The 18,575-nt window shown below is 48.0% G+C and overlaps 1 protein-coding gene across 2 annotated transcripts in view; it reads right to left on the bottom strand.

Annotated features, from left to right (window-relative positions):
• LOC138761656 (collagen alpha-1(XVIII) chain-like) overlaps positions 1-18,575 on the bottom strand; it is a 290,964-nt gene that overhangs the window by 1,604 nt on the left and 270,785 nt on the right. For both annotated transcript variants that reach the window (XM_069934180.1, XM_069934179.1), the window contains 9 exons: positions 18,205-18,321; positions 14,261-14,414; positions 11,813-11,871; positions 11,082-11,210; positions 9,734-9,772; positions 8,761-9,081; positions 6,428-6,625; positions 3,850-3,965; positions 216-1,197 (listed from right to left, as the gene is read on the bottom strand). In XM_069934180.1, coding sequence (XP_069790281.1) covers positions 984-1,197; positions 3,850-3,965; positions 6,428-6,625; positions 8,761-9,081; positions 9,734-9,772; positions 11,082-11,210; positions 11,813-11,871; positions 14,261-14,414; positions 18,205-18,321 — 1,347 coding nt within the window. In that variant the 3' untranslated portion in view covers positions 216-983. The remainder of the gene's footprint in view (positions 1-215; positions 1,198-3,849; positions 3,966-6,427; positions 6,626-8,760; positions 9,082-9,733; positions 9,773-11,081; positions 11,211-11,812; positions 11,872-14,260; positions 14,415-18,204; positions 18,322-18,575) is intronic.

Here is an 18,575-nt window from a genome sequence, read left to right as displayed (position 1 = left end):
TCCCTCCCTCCCCACTCCTCTCCCTCCTCCCCTTTCCTCTACCTTCTCTTCTCCTCCCCTCCTCATCCTTTTACCTCCCTCCTCTCCTCCTCTCCCTCCTCCCTGTCCCCTCTTCTCCCCTTTCCCCTACCTTCTCCTCTCCTCCCTCATCCCTTCACTCCCTCCCCTCCTCTTCTCTCCCTGCTCCCCTCTCCCCTCCCCTCCTGTCCCCTCACCTCTTCTTGTCTTCCACTTAGTTCCTGGTGATTCTACCTGTTGTCCATCTGCACATCACCAGGAAGATTAGACCAATGGGACAGCAGACAGCTCAGGATCTCTCACTCATCTCTTTCTGAGAACAGATGAAGGTTGTCCGCTCCCCCATGGATGAGAAGACCATCGACGCGAGGAGACATCTTTAATGCATTATGTTCATGCAAGTGTGCGCGTGTGGGTTCATATCTGGACGTTTTTGCATGCGTGCCCCAAACTAAACACATGCACGATGATCTAAATTTCCAAAAGGTTAAAGACATATCCCAGACCAGTCTGTATAGTTCCACATGCAACATTGCATGTTTTTGTATATAAAAAAACCCTACATGCTTCTGCAAAAAAAAAAGGAATGAAATGAAAAAGGAATCTGATTAGACTAACTTTCAGAAGCAGGGTTAAAAATACACTGGCTTGCACAAACATTCCATATACAAATATTAATCGTTACATGTACACAATGGACACTTGCATCATCTTGGGCACTTTGAAGACACGCCCAGTGCATGCTGGGAAGCCACCATGGGCAGCTTTTTAATATTTGTTTAAAAAACCAACCTCTTTGGCTTATTTTACTTTTCTTCCATCATTTCTTTTTCAAAATCGTTTTGAGAAAAAAATACAACTGTACAGATGTGTTTTCCTTTGCCACAAGAACCGGGGTAAACTTTCTCCACGGAAAGGGGAGGAATGGAGCACTGGGCGGGGGGGGCGGGGGGTGGTGCGGGTGGTTACTTCCGGGAGTGTGGCAGGTAGCTGTTCTCGATGCAGAGGACCACAAAGGGCTTGGAGCAGGGGCTGGGTTGCTGCTCCAGGAGCTTGCCGCTGCTTAGGGATGACGACATGCCCATCGTGTTGTCCTGACCTTCTCTCCAAGCTTCACAGTAACTCTTTGCTAGGCGTCGTCCCTTTGAGTCTGACCCATGCCAGATTGACTTCACAGGCCTGAGGGAAAGGGGGAGTGGAGGGGGTAGACAGTCAGAATGCAGAACAGAGTCGAGTATAGCACAGGGACAGACTCTTTGGCCTGCGTATCCAAGTTTCTCGTAAAACTCTGCTGCTTGTAATTGATATGAAGCCTCTTAAACAAGACTGTTGTATCAGCTTCCACCATTGCTCCTGGCAACCCGTTCCAGGCACCAAACCACTCTCTAAGTGCTTTCACACTGCCCATGAAAGCTGGTATTTAATCAGCTTTTTACAGGGGGGGGGGTGTCATTTTCATCCCGGTACTTACCCGTCAAGGTAGGTAGTACCAGAGACAATGTGTTTTGCATCAGTTCCTGTGTGTAAAGGTTCCCTGCCTTCCTGGGATATTGACACTGTAACGCTGCAGGACCTGTCTCCTTTTGACCGGGGATATGTAAAAGAACCGGTTTTTCTTGGTTCAATGTGAACGCTCCAATCCGATCCAACTTGGCTTTAATCACGCCAATTTACTGGGATCTCAGTGTGAAAGCACCTTCTGTGTGATCAAAACTTGCCCCACAAATCTCTCTAAAACATCCACTCCCCCCAGGGTAAAATTTATTTGAGGATACCCAATGAGATGAAGGGCTGGGAGAAGTGGAAAGAAGATGAGCAGAACCAATTTTTTTTAATGGAGCGAGTGGTGGGTTCCTGGAATGGACCGCGAGAGTAGTGGTGGGGGCAGATACAAGTGCAGCATTTAAGAGGCTTCTGAACCGACAGGTGAACCTTGATGGATTTCTATCAAGTTCAAGCAGCAGGGTTTTAGTTTGATTTGGACATCATGTTCAGCACAGACACATAGGCTGAAGGGCCTGTTCCTGTGCTGCACTGTTCTATCAGAGACTGGCCATTGTTCAATGAGGCCCTCTTGATTGGATGACCAGGAATCCACAGAGCCATTTTGAAGGTGCGTCCAGATCAGTATTTGTTCCCAGTGCGCCCATTGACATGTTGGCGTGGACAATGCCCTCAGTTCCCTGTGAGGACTATCCTTGGTTCAGGGACTGAAAATGTGTCGGGTACGTTCTGAGGGATGGAAAGTGGAGTCCCGAGCCCTGAGTTATTTACACTTCCTTTTCCACCACAATCCCATCTTCTCCGCCACTGATGAAGTGGGGGAGAGGGGCAAATGGGATTGAACTCTGACAAGTGTGAGGTGCTGTACTTTGGGAAGTCAAACCAGGGTAGGACTGACACACTACATAGCGGGGCTTTGGAAGGTGTTGTAGAAGAAAGAGGTTGAGGGTTACAGGCACACAGTTTCCTGAAAGTGGCGTCAGGGTGGTGAAGAAGGCGTTAAGCATTCTTGCCTTCATGGAGTGGGAACTTCATAATTCAGGTGTATAAGACATTGATGGGACTACACTTCAGAAAGAATTATGTGCAGTTCTGGTTGCACATAAGTTGGAAAGGTTGCAGAGGAAGTTCACCAGGATGTTCCTGGGACTGTAGGGCTTGAGTAATGGGGAGAGGTTAGAGAGGCTGGGTCTTTATTCCCTGTAGTGCAGGAGGCTGAGGGGTGACTTTATGGAGGTTTATAAGATCATGAAGGGGATGCATAGAGTAAATGCTTGAAGTCTTTTTTCTAGGGCATAGGTTTAAGGTGAGAGGAGAGAGATGTAAGAGTGACACGGAAGCATCTTTTTCACTCAGAGGGTGGTCCGTATCTGGAGTAAGCTGCCAGCAGAAGCTGTGGCAGTGGGTACAATTATAATGTTCAAAGGGCATGTGGACAGATGCCATAAGTTGCTCTGTGATTAGTAAGGGATTACTGAAGGTGGTATGTGAGTGGGAAGAAAAAGGCTTGAAAACCACTGTTTTAATTGTATCTAATTGACTTGTTATGTGTATGGTTTCATAACTCCAAAGGAAATGGGCTAATGTCAATTCCAGTAACAATTTGGCCAGAGCAATGATTCTCAACCTTCCCTTCCCACTCACATACCACCTTCAGTAATCCCTTACTAATCACAGAGCAACGATGGCATAGGGATTACTAAAGGTGGAATGTGAGTTTTAACAAAAAGGTTGCCTGCTCCTGGTTTCAAAGGATATGGACTAAATGGGACAGACCCAGAATGCCAACTTGGTCAACATGGACAAGTTGGGTTGAAGGGCCAGTTCAATGCTGTATGACTGGTTACCCCCACCCCAACCATTTTCCTCTATCCCACAGGTAACATCCCAACCCCACCTTCAAATTGCCATCTCCCGCTGAAATTTTAAGAATTTAGACGTACAGCATGGTAACAGGACCTTCCAGTCCACGAACCTGTGCCCCACAAGTATGCAATTAAACTTCAACCCCTGAATGCTTTGAAGGGTGGGAGTAAACCCATAGGAAATCCATGCAGACACGGAGAGAACATGCAAACTCTGTACAGACTTGCCAAATTCTAACCTGGGTCACTGGTGCTGTAATAGTGTTGCGCTAACCGCTGCGTTAATCATCCCTCCCACCTCGACGCTAACTATGCCACCCTTTAACAAAAGCAGAAGCCTTTGACCAGCTTCCACCTCCCCTCTCCAGATGTCCTCCCTTCTTTCTCAGTCTCATTGCACTTGCCTAAATCCCTCTGGGTTGGAACATGACCCCTGTAACACAGAAATGTGTTATTTCCTTACCAGGCCTGGTCCCGAAGCACGTCACGTCCGTCGAAGGAGTAGATGGCGGCATTAGATTTGAAGCCAGCTTGGGATCCAGAGAAGAGTGAGCTCCAGCTGTCAAACAGCACCTCTCCCTAGGACCACAGAGCAAGAAGACACCTTAGCACGAGCCACTGTTAACATCTTTTGGTTCCCCAGAAACCTCACAATTTAAATGCCTAAATTCATTTGGATATTGACAATCCCAGCCTTGAGCTCCATTGTGACCTCCTTCAGGCCTGCAGTAAAATACAAAAGTCTGCAGACACTGTGGATGAAGTAAAAGCACAATGCGAGAGAAACTCAGCACGTCAAACAGTGTCCTTTACGCAGCAAAGACAAAATACCTTGATGAAAGGCTCAAGCCCGAAATGTCGGTGATGTATTTTTATCTTTGCTATATAAAGGACATTGTTTGACCTGCTGAGTTTCTCCAGCATTGTGTTTTTACTTCATTCCTGCAGCCCACTTCTACTGACATTTCATCAATAGGATCCCCACCTGGTTTAATCTGTCCTTCACCTCTCCCCTACAGCTTCCATTACAGTAAAAGTCCAAAAATCCAGATCATCTTGAAAATTCACAGCTTTTGTGTGAGTGCGTGCATTCGTTCACATGTGTACGCATGCAGTAAGCACCACAGGTGCACAGTGGCAACAAAGTATCATGCTGAAGTCGTGGAAATGCAAGAAAAAAAAGGTGGGTTTTTTTTGTACTTTGTATTTTATATGAAATCATTTAATAAACTATCAAATTTTAAATTTGAATTTTAAAAGTAATGCCCGAGAATCCAGAAAATCTGAAAGTCCAGATCGACCCAATCCCCGAGCAGCCCGGATTTTACAACTTTTACTGTATATTACCATTATCACCTCCTCAGGTCCCAGGACTGGTAGCTCTCCCACTCACCCCTCCTGCCTCACTCTGTATGACCATCTGACACTTTTTTTTTGCCTCTCTCTCTCTCTCTCCCTTTGTCTGACACCTGCAAATCAACTGCCAACTCCACCCCTCACTCTCCCCATCTTATTATCCCTCACCCCTCTCTGGTCCACCAATCCCACCCTACTGGTCCCTGCTGGAGGAACTCAGCATTCACAGGAGAAAAGGGATGGCCGACATTTCGAGCCCAGACTCTTCATCGGGACTGAGGTGATTTGGTACAGGAGTCAGGTGAAGAAGGCAGGATATGATGAACAGAGGCAGAAGAGTAGCAGATAGCCCACACAGGAAGACAACTCCCCTGAATCCTGACGAAGGATTTCGGCTCAAATTGTCTACCGATCTTTATCTCCCTCTGAAGCTGCTCGACCTGCTGAGTTCCTCTGGCAAATGTGTTTGCTTTCAAATTCCAGCCTCTGCCTAATGCCCTCCCATCCTGTTGCGGTGTCAGCCTCGTCAAAGGGTTCCAGCCAGTAACGTCCATTATTCTTTCCTCCCACTGCTGCTGCTCGACCCGCTGAATTCCTCCCGCAGAGTGGTTTTTGTTCCAGCACTCTCCTTTGAGATCTCTGCCTTGTGCCCTGACCTCCTGCGTTTCCCCCATTGTCATTTATCCCCTCTGTTGGCCCCTCCGTTTGCCTCTAGTGCCCTTTGTGAATTAATCCTGAAAACTGAGCCTATTCTCCCATGCCCTCTGTCATAGCAACTGTTGATCACTTCCAGTCCCAGATGGTGTGCGAAGGAAAGTTGCTGTTCCTGTAGCGGCAGGGCTGACCGCTGGCTTTTACGGGGTTAAGATCCCGTGATCTGATGCTTCCAATGGGAACATGCTATGAGCAACAGGAGGAGCAGCCGATTGCTTCTGCCGTGTTTCAAGGAAAAGAGGTTCCGCCACCACTGACAATGTCTTTCCTCCAAGGTGCTGCCGATAACTCTCCCAGTTAGGTGCTGTCTTGCTGTCTGAGACCCTCCTGCATGTGGAGAACTGTGGGAGGACTTTGGACTCTACTGCCCTTTTGGCGGTACTGGAGGGCCAATGTGAGCCATGAACTGATCCCCTGCCCACCCACCCATGGTGGTTCCTGCGCATGGCTGCAGGTGCTGCTGAGGCTGCATTGTGAACTGGAACAACCTAATTCCAAGGTGGGTGGGGGGTGGAGGATGAACTGGTATGCCAGGAAGGCATTCTGTGCCCCTGTGAAGTCCTGCTTAGAATGCATTACTGACTCCAATGCAAACAAGTCAGGAATGCTTTCTTTGATTGCAACCTTGTCACAAATGCATTTGGTGCCCCAGAGCAGAGTAGCCAAGAATGAATCACAGCCCCAGTGCAACACTGTCAGGAATACATTCTCAAAGTTCAACCCTATTAGGAATATATTGCAAACTCCAGTGCAATGCAGCCAGGAATGCATCACAACCACAGAGGAACTGTCTCAAATGCATCACACAGTGCAACGCTGTCAGGGAATACATTCTCTAAGTGCAACTCTGCCAGGAATGGATTGTCAGCTTCAGTGTAGGCATGTTGGGCACCCAATAATGCATTGCTGCAGTGTGCATGGGAACCATTGCTGGCCACGGTTCACACCATTAGCCAAGTGCTGCGACTCACCCTTCCGTTCACAATAGGCACTGAGTTCCGGTCGGCGCGCCGAACTACGCTGTACAGGTCCTGCAGCCGGGATGAGAGGAAGCCCCTGAAGGTGCCCATCAGGCCCACTCCACGCGCCTGCTGGAAGCATTGGAAGTCCACGCCCCGGATCCCCTGCATGTTGCCTGTGAGAGGGGCATTGAGAGCCATGAGGTGCAACTACAGAGAGAAGAGCAGTCGGTTAGTGGATGGAAAGAGATCACAGCATTCACCCCAGCACAAACTGACTAAATGGCAGAAGAAAGGTGCAACTTGCAGGGCTGAGGCCACAAAATGCTGGTAAATGGGATGGCATCGAGGGTCAGAAAGGACACAGTGGGATAAAGGAATGGTTTCTGCACTGTATAACTCACTGGCTGTGAACTGTTTTGGATTGTCAATGTAAAATGGAGGCAGCGCAGTGGGGCGGTGGGTGGAACAGAGAGGCTCCGGTTCGATCCTGACCTCCGGTGCTGTCCACAGAATTTGCATGTCCTCCCCATGACTGCGTGGATTCTTCCACCCCCCAACCCTGGGTGTGATCTAGTTTCTTCCCATGCCCCAAAGATCAGTTGGTCAATTACACCCACGGTGTTGGTGAATAGGGGTAGCTTCTGCAAATGAGGTGAGAAGACAATTGGTTAAGGTAGGAGTTGTGACTAATTGGGTGACTGCCAGTTGTCATGGCTTCCATGGGCCAAAGATGAGAGTTTATTGTCATGTACATAAGTACAACGTACAGATGCACTGACATTCTTCCTTGCTGCAGCTGTATAAAGCACTTGAACAAACAATGAGTATAAATTAAGTACATGACAGGGGAAAAAAGCTGATAAATGAAACAGGCGAGAAGTTGGTATGGAGGATAATGAGAGAAAGTCAAGTGGGGAGGAGAAATGCAGGGATTGATTAAAGTTTAAAGCTCATGGCTTGTTAAGGAAGGCAGGTGGCATGGCGAAAGACATGTAATGGACATGACAGCCATGAGGGAAACCTGGTTAAGAGAGGTAAAAACACAATGCTGGAGAAATTCCTTTTGTTTTGTTTTGTTCGGGCACCTGTCAACCTTTTGCTCACACCATGATGAAGGGCTCAAGCCTGAAATGCTGGTTATGTATCTTTATCTTTGCTCTATAAAGGACACTGTTTAACCTGATGAGTTCCTCCAGCATTGTGTTTTTACTTCAATTACAGCGTCTGCAGATTTTTGTGTTTTACTTCTGTTTAAGAGAGGAACAGGACTGGCCGCGCAGCGTTCCAGGGCATAAGTGCTTCAGGAGGTGGGGTAAAGGAGGAGGGGGTGTGGAGGATGTCACGGCACTGGTTATAGATGACACTACAGATTGTTCAGCTAGTGAGGCTCTATGGACAAAAAGGCTTTTGGCACACTCTTCACCTGTCGGGGTACTGAATACAGATGTTAGGAGGTCAGGTTTTAGGTGTATAAGACACGGGAGTATTGGTCACTGAACTGTAGGATGGATGTTTTTAAACTGGAGAGGGTGCAGAGAAGGTATATAAGGATGTTGCCAGGGTGAGGGGTGCCTGAACTATAGGGAGAGGTTGAGCAGGCTGGGGCTTTGCTCCTTGGAGTGCAGGAGGATGAGGACTGATATCATGGAGATGTACATAATCATGAGAGGAATAGATTGGATGAATGCACTGAGTCTTTTACCCCGAGTGGGGGAATCAAGAACTAGAGGGTATAGGTTTAAGGTGAGAGGGGAAGACATTTAATAGGGGCAATGAAGGGAGAGTTCTTACACTGAGGGTGGCGAGAGTATGGACAGACTGTTGGAGGAGGTGGTTGGAGCAGGTACTACTGCAACATTTAAGAATCATTTGAATGGATACACAGATAGTACAGGTTTAGAGGGATATGGGCCAAATGCAGGCAGGTGAGACTAGTGTGGGTGGGACATTTTGGTCAATTTGGGCCGAAGGATCTGTTTACATTCTGTGTGACTCTATAAATATTCACATTTCCAGTTAGTGCAAAACAACATGTTTCAATAGTGCACCAGAGGTTTGGTAGTCCCAGAGTAATGTTATGGTTAGGGTAGTGTGGGGAGATTCAATATAGCTTTTGGATAAAAACTATTTTGAACTTAGAGGTGCTGGACTTTAGGCCTCTGTACTTTCTGCCTGAAGCTAGCAGTGAGAAGAGAGAACTATATCTCCCTTTACTTCAGTAGAAAAACCAAGGCCTGATGGTCTTAACTGTTAGGAGTGGAATGCAGAACGATGCCAAAGCCTATTGCCCACACTGTGTCTCCAACTTGTACCCCTGAAATGAGTTCCAGGCAGTTGGTTACCATTGGTACTCCTTGTAGCTGACTGGCGTGGACAGAGGGGGCGACGTGGGGCCAGTGGGAAGAGCCGCGGTGGCTTGTCCTTGGAGGAGGGGTAGTGGTCGCTGTTGGCTTCCTGGGCAAGTGCTGGCGGTGGGGGTAGAGAGGCACCTCCGTCTCCCGATGCCGGTGGGGCTGGGTTTCCTTTGGCCGTTCCTGCTGGGTTCCACCAGCCTCGGGAGACCCCAACTCCCTGGAACCCAGGGTTCCCGAACTGGACGGGGGTTCCCGTTGACCAGAATACTGCACCACAGGCGGGGATCCCACTGCCTCCACTTTGTTTTCCTGTGAACAGAGGGGCACGTGAGAAGAATAAGGACACAATCAGGAAGACAGAGCATCAGACAAGGAATTTTTCATGGAAAAGTTAAGGTCTGGCATTGGATGTCAACAAAACTGGAAAACATCAATCAGGACAGATAGAAATGTAAATATTTAAGGAATTAGAAAATAGGATTGATGGCCATGAGTGATAAAAACAGCTTTAAGGGGCTGAATGGCCCGTTCAAGATTCTTATGGCTCGGCCACTTAAACTCGGAAGATGGTGGACGCCAGGCGAGCAGATAATACCAGCCAACACTTCTGGCCAGCAGGAGCAAGTGGGGCCAAAGGGCTTGTTTCGGCACTGTAGAAATCTGTGACGTCTGATACACCTCTAAAGGAGCCCCACCCTGTAGGGTCAGAGATTAAACCAGGTCCCCTCCGGACACACTTCAAAGAAAGTGTTTCTCCCTTGTGATTTTCTCCCTTGTGGCCTGCTCAATATTTATCCCTTAACCAACAGCTTGGTGGCTCATTGCCCGAGTTCAAACAGGTTATGTAGCTTTCTAAAAATCAAAAAGACAAAAATATATAAAGAAACAAACCACGGCATATATATAGAAATAAACACCAAAGTGGAAACTATGCAAATCACAGGAGCAGAACTGTACTCACAAGAATTCCTCCTCCAAGATAAGGAATATACTCCCCAAGCTGTAAGAAAAGATAATTTTGATAGGTGACCAGTTTCTATGACAAGTCGTACCTTCCATTGGTGAATGGGTGCATCCATGAGTACATTTTTGTATGTGCTTATGGACGGCTTTACCAGAAAGTCTGCAGATGCTGGGGGCTGGTGCAATGCACAAAAGAGCTAATTTAAATTTAAATTTAGACATCCAGACTCAAGTCTGTGCCGTCCAATGGCATCCATTTGACTTACAACCCCAGGTATGTTTTGAACAGGGGGAGGAAACCGGAGAAAATCCATGGGTAGACACGGGGAGAACGTACAAACTCCTTACAGATAGAGCGGGATTCAACCCCGGCCCTGATCACTATCACTGCAACAGCATTGGGCTGACTGCTACATTAATTGTGCTGCCCCAATGGTACCCGAGTGGAGAAACTCAACAGGTCATGCCGCATCCATGGGGAAATAAAGGCTGAGCTTTCAGTCAGACTGAGCACAGCCTGAAATGTTGATCCAGAGAAAATGGCGACACTGTTGGAACTGCTGGTTGGACCCGGGAAGGCAGAGCATGGAGACACAGCACTTTCCAAAGGGTTCAACTGCCTGATCCTAATGCCGGTGGCTCCGCACAGGCTTTAAATAAAGGATCAATGGCATCTTTAGGAAAGCTTCTGCAGCTGCAGAGATCTGTGTCCAAGTGGCCACACAGAGATGGAGAATCTGGGGGAGCAGTGAACTGGCGTAGGGCACTAGAAGTGGGGAGGATCCCACCCCCCCCTGTTCAGAAGGCAAAGCAGAAGAGACGACCCTACAGGACGGTGACCACGGCAGCAGACCAGCGAAGGGCTCAGCGGCTCACGCAGCTGCAGGCAATGTAGTTGAAGGACACACCCAGGCTGTGGGCTGCTGGAGACTGACTCATGGGAACCAGGTATCGGAACTGGGATTTGTGAGGGTGTTGAGGGCAAGGAGGGCTCCCAAAGAGCCTTGGGCGCTGAAGGCTTCCTGATCGTGTCGAAGGTTTGGATCCAGAGCTCAGGTTGCCAATGGAGTCAGTGCAGTTTCAGAGGCTGTGGGAGCACTTGACTCTGAAGGGACTCTCTTTTGCTTCTCTTTCTCTCGTACTGTCAGGGATGCTGGGCAATATTAATGGTGTCCTTTTGTCTACTTTATGGCAGGCAGAAAGGAAATTTTATGTAATATTACATGCTCTATTATTTCATGTCAAGTGAATTTTGAATCTTGTGTAGGGCATGTGTTTATATACTCTGCCTTTGCAATATCATTGGACCCAGCTCTGAAACTGCCGCGGAGTTGAGAGGCACTCACATAAACCTGCCGCCAACCGTCCCTCACTCGGACGTACAGCTCTCCCCGTTCCAGGATGTAGGCCAGTGACCCCTCCTGCAGGCTTCTGGAGACACTCAGCATCGTTTGATAGGTCTGTAGGACGTTAACCTGGGTGATATTGAAACCTAACGTCAGGGATCACTGATTGCACAGCTCAAGAATTATTGGACTGCTTACTTTGCATGGCACTAAGCAAGATGCAATAGGTTGTCGTGGCCACAATCTATCATGCCCTGGCCCCTGTACTGGGAATCTAAAAAGATCTGCTCTTCCCAGCGGCCGACAGAAAGACACACATTTCATTTAGAGACCCAGCACAGTAATGGCCCTTCCAGTCCACGAGTCCCCACCAAATGCACCCATGTGACCAATTAACTGACAACCCCCATACATTTTTTGGAGGGAAGGAGGAAACTGGAGCACCAGGAGGAAACCCACACAGTCACGGGGAGAATGTGCACGGACATACAAACTCCTTACAGACAGAAGTGACACTGTAACAACATTGTGCTAACTGCTATGCTAACCGGCTATTCATTCTTCACCAAGTTTTCTTCCTGTGCCTGCAAGGAATTCATCCCTGTGGTTTCCCCCAGGTCTGGTAGCGGAACCTTTGTGCCTCACTTTACAATGTGGATGAGTCCCACCCCCGCATCCTCCACAGCACTGCCGTGCTGGGTCTCAGTCACCGATGGAGGGCCCACACTTACCCCGGATGTTGAGGTTGCAGATCCAGGGGGGCCAGGAGGCCCAGGGGGGCCGACAATACCTGCGTATAATAGAAGGGGAGGGGGAAGGGAGAGAGAGGGATAGAGCATTTTAATTCCATGAGGTGGGAAACAAACAGCCCTCCCAACCACAGCCACCCATGTGTGGGCATTAATCCTGTGAACTAGTTTGGGAAACATTCATCAACTGCTTGAAATGTTTGTCCCGTAGCTGAATGTGTAAGCTGATCTTCAGTTATCAGGACACATTGGCAACATTGACAAATTCCTTCTTGTTCTTGTGCTTTTCCCCGTGGCCATGATCGATGGACTTGGGAGCATTATACTTTGATCTCACGATTAAATATTTTCTGCAAACCTTTTTACCCCAACCAATCCTCCACATCAACTAAAATCTCAATCCCAATCAGGTTATTTCCACACCAACGAGCCCCTCACTAACCAGAACAAACCCTCTCCGTAATCAAGTTCCTAACCCAGAACTTTACATCACAATCAGTGGCCATTAACGCCAACAAAACCCCCTTCACATCAAATGATCTCTGTCTCTATCAAACCTTTTTCCTCATTAAACCCTGAAACCTTAAGCAATATTTAACTTTTCAACTACATCATATTTATATCAACAAAACCCCCCTGTCAACCAAATGCTGCATCCACCATCTCAATCAAATCTGCAGCCCAACAAATATTCTCCTGTCCAAACGAACAATATCCCAACCAAACACTCCCTACTACAACCACACCCTATCCAACCCAAACCCCTTTCAACTCTACCTAATCTAGTGGATAGTGGATGATTGCTTCTCAGACTGAAGGCCTGAGTGGTGCGCCTCAGGGATTGGTGTTGGGACCATTGTTGTTTGTTGTCTATATCAATGATCTGGATGATAATGTGGGAAACTGGATCCGCAAGTTTGCAGATGACACAAAGATTGGAGGTATTGTGGACAGCGAGGAAGGCTTTCAAACCTTGCAGAGGGATCTGGACCAGCTGGAAAAATAGACCAAAATATGAGAGATGGAATTTAATGCAGACAAGTGCGAGGTTTTGCATTTTGGAAGGACAAACCAAGATAGGACATATATGGTAAATGGTAGGGTGTGGAGGAACAAAGGGATCCGGGAAAACAGATATATAATTCCCTGAAAGTGGCATTGCAGGTGGAGAGGGTTGTTAAGAGAGCTTTTGGCTTTTTGCCCTTCATAAATCAAAGTACTGAGTACAGGAGTTGGGATGTTATGGTGAGCTTGTATAAAACATTGGTGAGGTCATATTTGGATTATTGTGTGCAATTCTGGCTGCCAAACTACAGGAAGGATATCAGTAAGATTGAAAGAGTGCAGAGAAGATTTACTAGGATGTTGCCAGGTCTTCAGGAGTTGAGATACAGGGAAAGATTAAATAGGCTGGGACTTTATTGCTTAGAGCGTAGATGAATGTGGGGAGATTTGATAGAGGTTTACAAAATTATGAAGGGAATAGAGAGAGTAAATGCAAGAAGGCTCTTTCCACTTAGATTGGGAGAGATAAATTCGAGACGACATGGCTTTAGGGTGAACGTTTTAGGGGGAACACTTTCACAGAGAGTGGTGGGAGTGTGGAACATGGTAAATGTAGGTTTATTCATAGGTTTTAAGAATAAATTGGATAGATATATGGATGGGAGAGGTATGGACGATTATGGAATGGATACAGGTCAGTGGGACTAGTGGAGTTATATTTTGGCTGAATGGCCTGTTTCCTGTGCCATAGTTTTCTATGATTCTAATCTTCTTGAACTCTAACAGACTCTCTGCCCTTGATCCAAACCCTCGCCAACACAACCAAACCCTTTCCAATCAATCAAACCCTGTCCAATGCATTCTGCAACCCAAACCTTTACCCAATCTTCTTGAACTCTACCAAACTCTCCAATGTATTCTAACCCTCTCCAAACCAACCAAACCATCTCCAAACCCAACTCTCTGCAACTGAGCCAAATCATAGTTGGTCAGAGTATGGAAAACAGCTCTACTTCAACCAAAATGTCCCATCCAACTAGTCCATCCTGTTTGTGTTTGGTTCATATCCCATCTATCCATGTACGTGTTCATTATTTTTATTAAACATTGCAACAGTTCCTGCTCAACCACCTCCTCCATGCACCCACTGCCCTCTGTGTTATAAAGGTACCTCTCAGGTTCCAATTAAATGTCTCCCCCTTCACTTTAAACCCACATCCTCTGGTAAAACATTGGCATTGCTGCAGAACTGATGTAATGGCAGCGCTCCCACTAGTGCAGACCCGGTAGAGCGGGGAACGGAGACACAGTGCTGCTCCGCAAGGTCCTACTGCCTGGTCCTAATGGCGATGGCACCATACAGGCTTTAAATGGTCTGTTAAAGGGCATTATGCGGAAAAAAAATTAAATATAAAAGAGACCCACTAGTTGTTTGCTGCTCTGAGGATACACCTGACGCTGGCAGTCCAGGTGTCCCTGGAAGGCCTGGGGGACCGGGAGGTCCGGGGTAACTGTAACCTGGGCTTCCCGGATTGCCTGGTAGTCCTCTTGGTCCAACGATGCTGTCTCCTTTTGGCCCCTAGTGGATAAACAGTAATACAGGTTGAGTACCCCTTATCCCAATACCTAAAATCCGAAATGATCCAAAATGCAAAAACATTTTCGTCCGTGGTCCCATAAGGTAATACGTAATAGAGTTCAGAAATCCCAATCAGAGAACAGTTAGACATAGCAGACACAAGTATTGTAGTATAGAGTGTAGATGCACTGATAAATATTTGTATTGTAATGCATGTATGTTTAAGTCTGAGTGAATGAGTGCAATTTTTGAAATGGTATTCCAAAATCTGAAAAATTCCAAAATCTGAAACACTTCTGGTCCCAGGAATTTTGGATAAGGGGTATTTAACCTGTAATATTCAGTTAATGTTATGGTAAAGTGGATGCAAGAAGCCTTCTCAGTTGCATATGGAATAAAGCAAATATAGGCCATATAGTTCCTGCCCCTGAGACTGCCATTGTTGCTGATCTGAAGTGTTCCATGACTGAGTGTCAATATTACCTCCTTAAATGTGTTTTATAGGTAATCTGGAGGTTTCTGAAGATTCACAACCCTTTGAAGGAAGGAGCTTCATCTCAACTCTTTCTGCAACCAACCCCTTATCCTGAAACAATATCTCACTAATTTGAGATGCCTCCAACAGCGGAATTGTCCTCTCAGTGCTGTCCCTATTGAGCCACCCAGGAATTCTGTCAGGTTCAATAAGACCAAGGTTCCTCTTTCCAAACAATTGAATTGAATTGTTTATTGGACATCCACCATGATGAAAACAAAAGATTTGTTATGTGTGCTATCCAGGCAAGTCACCCTGTACTTAAGTACAAGAGGTGGTGCAAAAATAAAACAAAAAGGCAGGATGTAGTCTTATAATAAGTCAAAGAGGACAGGGTGTAGTGTTACTAGGACAAAGTACAAGTCGTGTTACAATGTCACAATGACCAGCAGGGGAGAAGGGGGCAGGATGAACGTCGGGTGACTATGGGGCTGGAGTGACCAGCGGGTGAGTACGGAGGCTGGAGTGACCAGCAGGGGAGAAGGGGTCTGGAGCGGCAGGCGGAGGAGAAGAGGGGCTGGAGCGTCAGGCGGGGGAGAAGAGGAGCTGGAGCGGCAGGCGGGGAGAAGGGCGCTGGAGTGGCTGGCCGGTGAGTACGGGGCTGGGGCGGCCGGCAAGGGAGAAGGAGAAGGGGACTGGCCAAAACAATGCCGGTACCCGACTCGAGCACCGGTAACAAGCTTAGCGTCAGCGTGCTCGAGCCTTGGCAGAGGAAAGCAAGAACACGGACTCAGTATCCCCGAGTTCCCAGCCCTGTACTCACTGCTGGTCGCTCCAGCCCCGTACTCACCTGCAGGCCGCCCCAGACCCGCACTCACCCACGGGGCACCCCAGCCACCATCTCCCCTCCTGGCCGCCCCAGCTCCCTTCTCCCCCACCTGCTGCTCCAGCCCTGCAGTCTCTGCGCTGACAGCCCAGCCAGATGCCCCTGCCCTGACGTCCTGCGCCGGGGAAGGGGCAGCTGGGAGAGGAGCTGTCGGGCGCTCGCCAGCTGACTGTCAGCCCGAATGCAGCCACATTCAGGCGGCTGCATTCAGATGGCTGGGGAGGCCACTGTGCTGCGGTGATTATCCCTCTCGGAGGAGGGTTACAAAGTTCGCCTCGCAGGTGCCTCCTCCGCATTCATATGGCCAAAATATGCGGCTTTACAAGCGGGGCAATTGGCTACCTGAGAGACATGCTTCATCCCAGGAATCATTCTCTGCACTGCTTCCGAGACAGTGCAAAAGTCCTAAAATCCGCTCCGCTCGGGAATTGGGTCGGTCAGGATTTTCGTGATTCTCAGGCAGCACTTTTAAAATTCAAATTTATCTTCCTTTGATAAGAGGCCATCTTTGCATGCAGTTTTCCAGTTTGGTTTGATCAAAGTCCAGCATAGTTGTAGCCTGACTTTGTTAACTGTGCAATACATTAGGCCTTTGTAATAAAGGTAAACCTTTCTAGGTAGGTAACTTTCCCTGATGTCTCTAGCCTCACTCCACCTTCTCTTTTCCCTCTCCGCCCTCTCTACCTGCTCCATCACTCTCACCTTCCTTCCTCCAGCTCCCCACCGCCTTCCCTTCCTTCCTCCTATCGGAGGGCATCTTCCTCATCCCTCTGCCTCTTCCTCCTTTCTCCTCCTAGTTCCTTCCTTTCCTTCCCCCTCCTTCCAGCCCATGTTCCCACCACTCCCCATCCCCCCTCCATTTTATTTGGGCTTCTTCCCAATTCTCGCTATTTCTGATGAAGGTCTTCAGACCGAAACGTTGACTGCTGACTGCCTTCTCAGCTGCTGCCGGACCCACTGAGCTCCTGCAGCACTTTGGGTGCCTGCATGTTCACAGGATACCCAGACGATACCAAACTCCAACATATAATAAATAGGCTTGCCTTAGTTAAGCAATATTCCTCTTTTCCAATCTTCAGCCAAACTTTACCTTCCCTTTCATTACAATCCATCTGCCACACTTTAGTGCACTCTCTCACTTCTCTACATAGCTGTGCATATACCTTGACCTATTCACCAAGATCTATGCCCCATGGAGGTCACACTGACCAACATCCACCCATTTATCCCAATCTGTCTCTCATCCCCACTTTATTCTCCCTGCATTCCCACCAATTACTCCCAGATTCTGCATTCCCCCATTCCCAATTTGCGGCGGTTAATTAACCCACCACCTTTGGGATATGGAAGGAAACAGGAGTTCCTGAGAGAAGCCCATGCAATCCAGACAAATGGTGCAAACTCCATGCAGATAGACCCCAAAATGAAGGAAGCAGAAGGGGACTATCGGTCCTCTTGTTACTCCCCACCCACCCTTCCATCCCCTTGGGCATTGCCCACGGTAACCACAGTCTGTGCAGAACTTGCCCTTCCATCTCCCTCTCCCCCTCCCACCCCCACCTCCATCCAAACAGACCTTCCAGGTTTCACATCGTCCAACCTGATCTACTGCATTCAGTGTAGTCAGTGTGGCCTCCTCTATAATTAAACACAGGTTGGGTGACCACTTCTCCAAATACCCACCCTCCGCCTGCATCTCTAGCCTTCAACTCCCAGTGGCCAACCGCTTCAATCCCCTTTGCCATTCCCACATGGACACGTTTGTCCCGAGCTCATCCACAGCCAGGGTGAGACCAAACATAAACTTGAAGAATAACACAATATATTCCTCCTTGGACATCATTGAACCTAATGGCAAGGACATTGAATTTTACAATTAAGTAACCCCCATCTCTATCTGGTTCCAATGTTTTCATCTCTTCTTTACTGTTCTTATTGCTGTTCTTACTTTTTAAATATAACCATATAACAATTTACAGTACAGAAACAGGCCATAACGGCCCTTCTAGTCTGCATCGATTTATGTGAAACTCCACTAGTCCCATCTACCTGTTCCCTGCCCGTAACCCTCCAACCCCTTCTCATCCATGTACTTATCCAATCTCCTCTTAAATGACAGAATTGACCCTGCCACAACTACCTCTTCTGGAAGATCATTCCACTCAGCCATCACTCTCTTATATTACTCCTCCCTCCCCAACCCCCATCCCAATGGTCCCTTCCAATGAATCCCCTCTCTCCCCAGCCCCTCCCCATCTCCCTTCCCCTTTTTCATGGGCGTAACATCCTTCCCCTTTTTGATCTTGAGAGGGTTCCCGACACGAAACGTTGACCCGCGGATGCTGCCTGACCCTCTGAGACCCTCCAGCAGCTCGCTTGTCTTGTGCCCAACCATAGTCCTCTGATGCGGCCCTGCTGAAGGTCCTTACCTGGAGCCCTGGTCGTCCCGGAGGTCCAGGGGGCCCTGCCGGTCCAGGAATCCCCAAACCATAGCCGTTGCCAGGCTCTCCCTTCTGCCCCACGTCACCACGCTTTCCCTTCTCCCCCTGCAAGGCCAAAGGAAGTAGATGGAAAATGTAACCTAAATACATTGGGTTGAGCACAATATTTAAAAAAAGACATGATAAGCAACAAGCTCACAGCTGGAAATCCTGATTGGACAGTTATATCACATGACCTGTCTCCAGTCACCCCACTGTAATGCTTCCACTATTGGTGTGTATCATCATCCTCCAGGACCAATTGGATGCCTTGTTACAGGAGTTTTACAGGCTCTGAGGCCTATATCATCCATGCTGGC

Source organism: Narcine bancroftii, chromosome 4 (genome assembly GCF_036971445.1).
Source record: "Narcine bancroftii isolate sNarBan1 chromosome 4, sNarBan1.hap1, whole genome shotgun sequence".
In the NCBI taxonomy this organism is placed as follows: domain Eukaryota; kingdom Metazoa; phylum Chordata; class Chondrichthyes; order Torpediniformes; family Narcinidae; genus Narcine; species Narcine bancroftii.
Note: the sequence above shows the minus strand (reverse complement) of the source record. Positions and strands in the feature narration are given on the sequence as shown.